Source organism: Canis lupus, chromosome 9, assembly GCF_048164855.1.
Source record: "Canis lupus baileyi chromosome 9, mCanLup2.hap1, whole genome shotgun sequence".
In the NCBI taxonomy this organism is placed as follows: domain Eukaryota; kingdom Metazoa; phylum Chordata; class Mammalia; order Carnivora; family Canidae; genus Canis; species Canis lupus.
The window spans coordinates 75,158,148-75,169,164 of record NC_132846.1 but is presented as its reverse complement, the minus strand read 5'-3'; the positions used below and the strand labels follow the sequence as shown (position 1 = coordinate 75,169,164).

General features: G+C 43.9%; 3 gene segments (V, D, J or C); all 3 read left to right on the top strand.

The window, feature by feature from the left end:
- Positions 1 to 205: 205 nt before the first annotated feature.
- LOC140640585 (immunoglobulin heavy variable 3-48-like) lies at positions 206 to 986 on the top strand. The segment is given in 2 exon segments: positions 206 to 356; positions 460 to 986. Coding segments are annotated over 2 exon segments (558 nt in total).
- Positions 987 to 4,491: 3,505 nt separating this feature from the next.
- On the top strand, positions 4,492 to 5,235 carry LOC140639591 (immunoglobulin heavy variable 3-48-like). The segment is given in 2 exon segments: positions 4,492 to 4,607; positions 4,709 to 5,235. Coding segments are annotated over 2 exon segments (366 nt in total).
- A 4,864-nt stretch (positions 5,236 to 10,099) lies between these two features.
- Positions 10,100 to 10,814, top strand: LOC140639528 (immunoglobulin heavy variable 3-74-like). The segment is given in 2 exon segments: positions 10,100 to 10,304; positions 10,408 to 10,814. Coding segments are annotated over 2 exon segments (453 nt in total).
- The last annotated feature ends 203 nt before the right edge of the window (positions 10,815 to 11,017 follow it).

Below are 11,017 nucleotides of genomic sequence, written 5' to 3'. Positions count from 1 at the left end.
TTGACGAAAGGCTTTTTTTTAAAGAAAACAGAAATGAAAAGATTACTATGCTCCCAGATGAGAACATCATATTTCCACAGTGACATCTGCAAAAAGTGATCTGCAAAGGTAATGCAATCCTTGCTATTAACTTGTTAAAATCGAGTTGTGGTCAGAAGCTCAATATATACTCATAAGACATGCAAATAGGACCCTCCCTCCGCTGATTAAACCAGCCCAGCCCTGACCCTATAGCTGGGAGAGGAGCCCCAGTCCCAGGATCCTCAGGTGACCTCATTGAGGGATCAGGACTGAACACAAACAACTCACCATGGAGTCTGTGCTCTGCTGGGTTTTCCTTGTCGCTATTTTAAAAGGTAATTCATGAAGAACAAGAGACCTTGAATATGAGAGTGGAGGTGAGTGACAGAAACAGAGGACGTGGGACAGCATCCTGACCAGGATGTCTTGTATCTGCAGGTGTCCAGAGTGAGGTGCAGCTGGTGGAGTCTGGGGGAGACCTGGTGAAGCCTGGGGGATCCCTGAGACTCTCCTGTGTGGCCTCTGGATTCACCTTCAGTAGCTATGACATGAACTGGGTCCGCCAGGCTCCAGGGAAGGGGCTGCAGTGGGTCGCATACATTAGCAGTGGTGGAAGTAGCACATACTATGCAGATGCTGTGAAGGGCCGGTTCACCATCTCCAGGGACAACGCCAAGAACACGCTGTATCTTCAGATGAACAGCCTGAGAGCCGAGGACACGGCCATGTATTACTGTGCGGGTGACACAGTGAGGGAACATCAGTGTGAGCCCAGACACAAAACCTCCCTGGAGAAGTGGATCAGGACCACCAGGGGGTGCACACTTCTCACCACTTCCCCCTTGAAGGCCCAGGAACAGGTGATGAAAGTTCTGGGCAGGTTTCCTGTCATGGTCTGGGGCTTCCTCCTCATAAAGCAGGTTCCCTACGGTGTCTCTCTAGACCCATGATTCAGTGTCTCCTTATAAACTTTCTAATTTTTAATGTTTGTTTTTATACACAGTATTGTTTACATGTGCTAAAGACAAATCTCCTTACACTTCTCTCTACTGTCCTTACACATCATTTAATGACTCATATCTCAGTGCACCTCAACTTGTCTTTTAGGAGTTCCACCTTTATACACTGTTCATTAGAGAACTTCCCTGCTCAGCGTGCAAGGTTGGTAGAAGCAGCATGAACCATATGATGGACAGGAAACTATAGACGGATCAGGAGTAGAAAGCAAGAATGGGAACTTTTGGAGGCATCACTATAAGGAACCAAACTACTAGCATTCATGCTAGTGATAATGTGGAAAAGCAGTGGAAACTCCCCAAGGGTGTTGCTAGGATGTGGAATCCAGAGGTCATGCACATATGCATGCACACAAATGCACACACACATGCACGCACACAGACACACACACGAGACTATAAATCATTATCATATTTACCGAGTCTGTTTAGAGCAGGGAAGGCCTCATAGCAAGTCATAAATGTTTGGATGGAATAAGGAAGGACACTGACTCAGGGTGTGTGTTGTCGGTCAGTGGTGGGGATGGGGTTCTGCTCCAGGAGGAGATTGTGTGGAGTCAGTGTCCCCCATGCACCAAAGGTGGGACAACCTATGGGTTCTGGTTCGATGACCCATATTTATGGTGCAGGAGAATAGGGGGGAATGGATGTCCAGAATCTAGCAGGTACATTCAAAATATGGTGTAAGGAATCATTCCACTAAACAAGTATGAAAACCGGTAGAACAATAGAGAGAATTGTTTGTTCTAAGTATGAAAAAGTCCGAATTAGAGGGAAGTTAGATGAATGTTTCTTCCAAGCCTCACACAGTATAAAGTGATTATAGAAACAGTTCAAGGATAACCCAGAGTCTCAAGTCGAAATTGTCCTCTCCCCAAGGTCACTAGCAGTTTCTCATGGCCAACACGCACATAAGGAAATGCTCTGCATCACTTGCCATCAGGGAAATACAAATCAAAACCACGATGAGATACCACCTCACACCAGTGAGAATGTGGAAAATTAACAAGACAGGAAACACCAATTGTCAGAGTGGATGTAGAGAAAGGGGAACTCTCGTGCACTGTTGCTGGGAATGTGAACTGGTACAGCCACTCTGGAAAACTGTGTGGAGTTTCCTCAAAGAGTTAAAAATAGACCTGCCCTATGACCCAGTAATTGCACTGCTGGGGATTTACCCCAAAGATACAGATGCAGTGAAACACTGGGACACCTGCACCCCGATATTTCTAGCAGCAATGTCCACAATATCCAAACTGTGGAAGGAGCCTTAGTGTCCATCGACAGATGCATGGATAAAGAAGATGTGGTTTATGTATACAATGGAATATTACTCAGCCCTTAGAAATGACAAATACCCACCATTTTCTTCGACATGGATGCAACTGGAGGGTATTATGCTGAGTGAAATAAGTCATCAGAGAAGGACAAACATTATATGTTCTCATTCAGTTGGGGAATATAAAAAATAGTGAAAGGGAATAAAGTGGAAGGGAGAAAAAATGAGTGGGAAATATCCGAATGGGAGACAGAATATGAAAGACTCCTAACTCTGGGAAATGAAGTAGGGGTGGTGGAAGGGGATGTGGGTAGATGGTGAGGGTGACTGGGTAACAGGCTCTGAGGTGGGCACTTGACGGGATGAGCACTGGGTGTTATTTTATATGTTGGCAAATTGAACACCAGTAAAAATTAAATTTATAAAATAAAAATTTAAAAAAATTTAAAAAATCAAGAAGAAATTTGGAAGAGGAGACAAATATTCTCAACAAGGTACTAGCCAATAAGTTCCATGAGTATATTAAGATGATTATTCACCAGGACCATCTGAGATTTTTCCCAGGGATGCAAGTCTGGTTCAACACACATAAAGCAATCAATGTGATAGATCCTACCAACAAGAGAAAAAACAAGGACTATACCATCTCCCAGTAGATGCGGGGAAAGAATTAGACAAATACAGCATCCTTTCCTTATCAAAGCTCTTTAGAGTGTAGGGTTAGAGGAAATATTATTCAGTATGTTAAAAGCCATCTACAAAAAGCCCACAGCAAATTTCATTCTCAATGGGGAAACACTGGGAGCCTGTCCCCTAAGATCAGGAACATGACAGGGATGGCTGCTCTCAACACTACTTTCCACTAGTACTAGAATTCCTAGCCTCAGATATCAGACAAAAAAGTAAATAAATGGCATTCAAATTAACAACAAATTTTGGAGAGGATATGGAGAAAGGGGAACACTCTTGCAGTATTGATGGGAATGTGAAATGTTGCAGCCACTCTGGAAAACTGTGTGGAGGTTCCTCAAAGAGTTAAAAATAGATCTGCCATATGACCCAGCAATTGCACTGCTGGGGATTTACCCCAAAGATACAGATGCAGTGAATCACCGGGACACCTGCACCCTGATGTTTATAGCAGCAATGTCCACAATAGCCAAACTGTGAAAGGAGACTCAGTGTCCATTAAAAGATATACCGATAATGATGATGTATTCTCAATATACAATGGAATATTACTCATCCATCAGGACTGAAGAATACCCACGATTTGCTTCAACATGGATGGAATGGGAGGGTATTATGCTGAGTGAAGTAAGTCAATTGGAGAAGGATAAACATTATATGGTCTTATTCATTTGGGGAATATAAAAATAGTGAAAGGGAATAAAGGGGAAAAGAGAGAAAATGAGTGAAAATATCAGTGCGGGTGACAAAGTATGAGAGACACCAAACTCTGGGAAATGAACAAGGTTTAGTGGAAGTGGAGGTGGGGAGGGTGTTTGGGTGACTGGATGACAGGCACTGAAGGGGGCACTTGACATGATGAGCATTGGGTGTTATGCTATATGCTGGCATATCGAACTCCAATAAAAAATATATAAACAAAAAAGAGAACTACATAAAAGAAATGAAAAAATTCTAATCTGAAACAAAATAGTTTGCTTGCTAAGACGGTGTCTTAATATATTCAATGAGTGAAAACCTCACATAAAAAATGGAAGAAATAACTTGTGAGCTCAGAAAAAAAAAACAGTATATAAAATCAGCAACAAAGTAAAATAAAGATATCTTTCTACAAACTAACATCTAATTACCTATACAAAATTAACAAAATAATCCTCTTTACACTAGTATCAAAATACATATTTAGGATTAGAATTTACAAAGGATGGAGCTTTCTGAGATAAAATACTCTACGAAAAATGAGCTAAATTGATGAATGTCTTTTGAAACTACACCCAGAAATGCAGATATAACTCTGCTAACACATTAGAACTTCATATAGTCATAGTGCCATCTACACAAATTGCTAGAGAATTGTGGTGCAAAAATTGTGTTGACTTCTAGACTCGAATGTAAGTCTGGAGCTGGTTATATAGTCATAAGACATGCAAATAGGACCCTCCTTCCACTGATTAAACCAGCACAGCCCTGATCCTGCACCTGGGAGAGGAGCCCCAGCCTCAGGATCCCCAGGTGACCCCCTTCAGGGATCAGGAGAGAACAGAGACAACTCACCATGGAGTCTGTGCTCTGCTGGGTTTTCCTTGTCACTATTTTAAAAGGTAATTCATGGAGAACCAGAGAACTTGAGTATGTGAGTGGAGGTGAGTGAGAGAAACAGGGGATGTGGGAGTTTCTTGACCAGTATGTCTTGTGTCTTCAGGTATCCAGGGTGAAGTGCAGCTGGTGGAGTCTGGGGGAGACCTGGTGAAACCTGGGGGATCCCTGAGACTCTCCTGTGTGGCCTCTGGATTCACCTTCAATAGCTACGACATGAGCTGGGTCCACCAGGTTCGAGGGAAGAGGCTGCAGTGGGTCGCATACTTTAGCAGTGATGGAAATAGCACAAGCTCCGCAGACGCTGTGAAGGGCCGATTCACCATCTCCAGAGACAATGCCAAGAACACGCTCTATCTGCAGATGAACAGCCTGAGAGCTGAGGACACGGCAGTGTATTACTGTGCGAAGGACACAATGAGGTGACCTCAGTGACAGCCCAGACACAAACATCCCTGTAAAAGTGGATCAGGACCATCAGGGGGTGAGCACTCCTCACCACTTCAGTCTTGAAGGCCCAGGAGCAGGTGCAGAGGGAGGTATGGGCACGTTTCCTGTCAGGGTCTGGGCCTTCCTCTCCAAGGAGCAGTTTCCCCCAGGGAATCTCTCTGGGCAAAGGATTCTGTACTTACATATTCAGTCTCTAACTTACAAACTTTGTTGTCATAGAAAGAGAAATAGAGTAATGTCCAGAAATGGCTGTGTCTTTGCTTTGCTTATTCTTTAATCATTTTCTGATTTGAAAACTTTGTTGGTTTAGCCAACTACTATACTTATATGCACAAGGACAGATTTGCTTTAACTTTTTTACTTCTGTCCCTAAGTACCAGGATATTACATGGACCTCCATGAATCACAACTTCTCCTTGATAGAGTCCCAGGTCTATACATCTAACATGAGAGATCCAACCAGCACAGTGTGCATGGTTTTTTTTTTTTTTTTTTTTTTTTTTAGTGTGCATGGTTTTTAAAAGCAGCAGAGAGAACATGCTGCTTATGACCCTACAAAGGGCTCAAAAATGAAAAGGCGAGAGGATCGATTGCAGGTGTGACTTCAGTCTTGAACCACACTGACAGATTCAATATCAGCGTCAACATGGGAAAGACAGGGTGGCCAAGAAGTATGTTGTGGGGATGTGTAGTCTGAAGAGCCCCCCCTACACACACACAGGCAAGAGAGTGCAAACCTTTATCACCTCCATCATCCTGTGTGTTAAGAGTCAGGCAGGCCCCTTGCAAGCTATAAATGCTTGGATTTGGGAAGGACACTGTCTCAGGTGGTGTGTTGTGAGTCAGTGGTGAGGAAGAGGTCCTGCTCCAGGAGGTGTTTCTGTGGAGTCAGTGTCCCCCCTGCACCAAAGGAGGAAATTCAATGGTTCCTGTGGGATTTCCCATGGGGGGCAGGAGGAGAGGAGGGAGGACTGGTGATCAGAGGAGTTAGCAGATGACACCCAAAGATACAATGTGATGAGAAACTATTATGAAAAATGAGGGAACAAAAGTGGAGGAGGACCTTCCACCTTCAGGAAATAACTCATGGATCCTTTAGGTGTGATATCAACTCACTGTGTGTGACCTCTACCATCCCCACGTTGGAACCTAACGTCCATGTGATGGGAGGGGGAAGTGGCGCCTTAGGAGAGCACTTAGGTCAGGAGGTGCAGCCTCACGGTGGGATCAGGGCCCTTATACACCCGGACTGGGGAAGATCCCAGCCCCCAGCCCATGTGAAGTGACAGGAAAGTACAGGCTAGGACCTGGGTGCTCCCCAGACACTACATTTCCCTGCACCTGGACCTTACTTCCCAGACTCCAGAACCGTTAGAATGAGTGTGTTGTTGAATCCACCCAGACTGGGAATGGTGGTGACATCACCCAGACACACTAAAACAGGGTTTCTCCTCCTTTTTGTCCTTTCCAACCTTGTCACAAGAGAACAGTCAGGTTATGACAAAACAGAGCAGGAAACCCACACCTGGACTCACTGTCCTCAGCCACCGTCCATGCCCCTGTATTTAGTAGCTGTGCATCACCATGGTGCCACACATTCTTCCTGCAACCCTGGAGTTCTTGGGATTCCTCCCTGTTTTACCACCTGAGCAGCATTAGCCCAGGCACATCCCCATGGAAGCAGATACCTAAAACTTCAGATTTTTATATCTGCAGCTCATAATACTCTACAGAATATTCTGGATCAGCCTCACTTCTTTTCTAATCACCACAGCTATATCTCCACATGCCAACATCCATGACTCTTACATCCAAAATTTGGTCGATTTTCTACATGTGGACTTGCAGTTTTTGATCTGTCAGACCTTTGAGTGATTTCATGGGTGATCAGGATGATTCAATAACTAGGACACAAGGTCCCAGATCTAGGTGCTCAGTGTTCCCCCATGCAGACTCAGTCTCCATGTGGCAGAGCCCTGAATCCCACGACATGTGAGTCAGGATATTTAAGAGGATGGAAACATCCCCAAATTCTTCACTTGGTTGAGAAGCCAAGCACTGGGTTTAGGGAGTGACTTTTGCGTCCCCGCCTGGACACCCTGTGCTCTTCACCACTGCTGCTGACCATCATTTCCTCTGAGTGCTCATGTTGGAGGATCCCTAAGGAAGGCATGTCCTGTCCCCATCCTGTGATGTCTTTCTTCACAGGAGATCTGTCCCAGGTCCCCCTGCAGGAGTCGGGATCTGGGCTGGGAAAACCCAGGCAGACCCTTACACTCGCCTGCTCCTTCTCTGGGTTCTTACTGCACATGTCAGTGTGGGTGACACATGGGTCCATTACCCTTTAGGGGAATGCACTGGAGTCAATTCCAACGTCTGGTGGGAGGATGCTAAGTACCACAACCAATCTCTGAAGAGCAGGAGGATGTATAGAAATTCCAGCAACTGGAAAAATAAATGATTATGTTTCACACCAGAAGCATATCTATTCAACGTGATGAATAATCAGCCTGATGAGATACAACAGATCATCTGCCATGAAATCACAAGTTCGCATTTGAGCATGAGAACAGAATTGCTACAGTTTATGAAAACAACACTATGAAAATCAATTGCAAGAGTCTATATTCATATAACATATAAACCCTGAGTTACTAGAGACCAATTAGGGAACAGGTCAACACTGAGGAGACCAGGAAAAAAAAAACAAGACTTTTCAATATATTGTCAATGTAGAAACTCTTAAGGCAACTTATTAATTATAAAATTGGAATGTTATAGGTAAAAAGTCAACATGCATAACACCAATTTTAAGAATACACTTTATGAAAATCAACTACATTTTAAAACCATATATTTATCAAAGTAATGAAATACAAGATACAGACCAAGGAAAACTTGCACAAATTATCGTAAGAATCCTCAAAACTCAATAGAAAAAAATCATCTATGAAAGAGGCAGAGCCTTGTGTGGACATGTTATACAAGAGGGTACAGACATATGAAGTAAGCACAGGAGAGGATAATCCCCACCAGGATATATCAGGGAATTTCACGTCAACCACAATGTGATGCCCTATACACTCATCACGGGGACACAGGTATTAAAGAAGCACTGATCAGAACATTCTAGGGAGCATGCAGGACACCTGGGCACGAACCCTGCAAGTAGGAATGAACAATGAACCAGAAACCCAGGAAAATCTTTTTCTTTTCTTTTCTTTTTTTTTAAATAATAAATTTATTTTTTATTGGTGTTCGATTTTCCAACATACAGAATAACACCCAGTGCTCATCCCGTCTAGTGCCCCCCTCAGTTCCCATCACACATTCAACCACACCCCTCGCACCCCTCTCCTTCCACCACCCCTAGTTTGATTCCCAGAGTTAGGAGTCTTTATGTTCTGTCTCCATTTCTGATATTTCCCACACATTTCTTCTCCCTTCCCTTATATTCCCTTTCACTATTATTTATATTCCCTAAATGAATGAGAACATATAATGTTTGTCCTTCTCCGATTGACTTACTTCACTCAGCATAATACCCTCCAGTTCCATCCACGTTGAAGCAAATGGTGGGTATTTGTTGTCTCTAATGGCTGAGTAATATTCCTTTGTATACATATACCACATCTTCTTTATCCATTCATCTGTCGATGGACACCGAGACCCCTTCCACAGTTTGGCTATTGTGGACATTGCAGCTAGAAACATCGGGGTGCAGGTGTCCTGGCATTTCATTGCATCTGTATCTTTGGGGTAAATCCCCAACAGTGCAATTGCTGGGTCCTAGGGCAGATCTATTTTTAACTCTTTGGGGAACCTCCATACAGTTTTCCAGAGTGGCTGCATCATTTCACATTCCCACCAACAGTGTAAGAGGGTTCCCTTTTCTCCACATCCTCTCCAACATTTGTGGTTTCCTGCCTTGTTAATTTTCCCCATCCTCACTGGTATGAGGTGGTATCTCATTGTGGTTTTGGTTTGTATTTCCCTGATGGCAAGTGATGCAGAGCATTTTCTCATGTTCATTTTGGCCATGTCTATGTCTTCCTCTGTGAGATTTCTGTTCATGTCTTTTGCCCATTTCATGATTGGATTGTTTGTTTCTTTGCTATTGAGTTTAATAAGGTCTTTATAGATCTTGGAAACTAGCCCTTTATCTGATATGTCATTTGCAAATATCTTCTCCCATTCTGTAGATTGTCTTTTAGTTTTGCTGACTGTATCCTTTGTTGTGCACCTGTATACAATGGAATATTACTCAGCCCTTAGAAATGACAAATACCCTATATTTGCTTCAACATGGATGGAACTGGACGGTATTATCCTGACTGAAATAAGTCAATCAGAAAAAGACAAACATTATATAGTCTCACTCATTTGGGAATATAAATAATAGTGCAAGGGAATAGAGGGAATGGGAGAAGAAATGGGTAGTAAATATCAGAAAGGGAGACAGAACATGGAAAACTCCTAATTCTGGGAAACAAACTAGGGATCTTGGAAGGGGAGGATGGGGGGAGTGAATGGGTGATGGGAGCCATGATGTCCTTCAACAGGTAAATGACAAAAAAAAATTCAAGTCTCCACAGTAACAACTCATAATTTATATTTTAAAGATTTTATTTAATTACTTATCAGACACACAAACAGAGAGAGGCAGAGACACAGGCAGAGAGAGAAGAAGGTTTCATGCTGGGAGCTGATGTGGGACTGGATCTTGGACTCCAGAATTACTACCAGAGCAGAAGGCAGAGCCCCCCAGGCATCTATAACAATAGAGAATTTAAAAGGCAATTAACAAAACCTTATTACATTGACACCAGTTTTAAAAATATACTATGTAGGATTACATATTCTGAAGGAGGCAAAATACGATCCACTAAAAGTACCTACATTGATGAGAGATTTTTAAAAACTCATAAGGAAATGAAAAGGTAATTTTTTCATAGATTTGAACACTTCATAATGTCACAAGACATTAGACAGTGGCCTAGAGATATAAAGCAATCCTTGTTAATAACTTGTAAAGAACCAACTGGAGGTCTGGCGCTGATGATGTATTCAAGTACATGCAAATAGGGCCCTTTCTTGGCTGATTAAACCAGCCCAGCCCTGACCCTGCAGCTGGGAGAGGAGCCCCAGCCCCAGGATCCCCAGGTGACACCATTCAGTGCTCACGACACAACACAGACAAACCACTATGGAGTCTGTGCTCAGCTGGGTTTTCCTTGTCGCTATTTTAAAAGGTAATTCATGGAGAAAAAGAGACCTTGAGGATGGGAGTGGAGGTTGCTGAGAGAAAAAGAGGATGTGGGACAGTTTCCTGACCAGGATGTCTTGTGTCTTCAGGTGTCCAGAGTGAGATGCAGCTGGTGGAGGCTGGGGGAGACCTGGTGAAGCCTGGGGGGTCCCTGAGACTCTCCTGTGTGGCCTCTGGCTTCACCTTCAGTAGCTATTGGATGAGCTGGGTCCGCCAGGCTCCAGGGAAAGGGTTGCAGTGGGTTGCATACATTAACAGTGGTGGAAGTAGCACATACTATGCAGACGCTGTGAAGGGCCGATTCACCATCTCCAGAGACAACGCCAAGAACACGCTGTATCTGCAGATGAAAAGTCTGAGAGCCGAGGACACAGCCGTATATTACTGTGTGAGGGACACAGTGAGGCGACCTCAGTGTGATCCCAGACACAAACCTCCCTGTAGAAGGGGATCAGGACCACCAGGGGGTGTGCACTCTTCACCACTTCTGTCTTGAAGACCCAGGAGCAGGTGTAGATGGAGGTTCTGGCAGGTTACCTGTCAGGGTCAGGGCTTCCTCTCCATGGAGCAGTTTCCCCCTAGGAGCCTCTCTGGGCACAGGATTCTGTTCTTACTATTCAGTCTGTGATCTAGAAACATTTCTTTTGGGGTGACAGGCAAGATGGCGGATTCGTAGGGTCCCCAATTCACCTGTCCCCA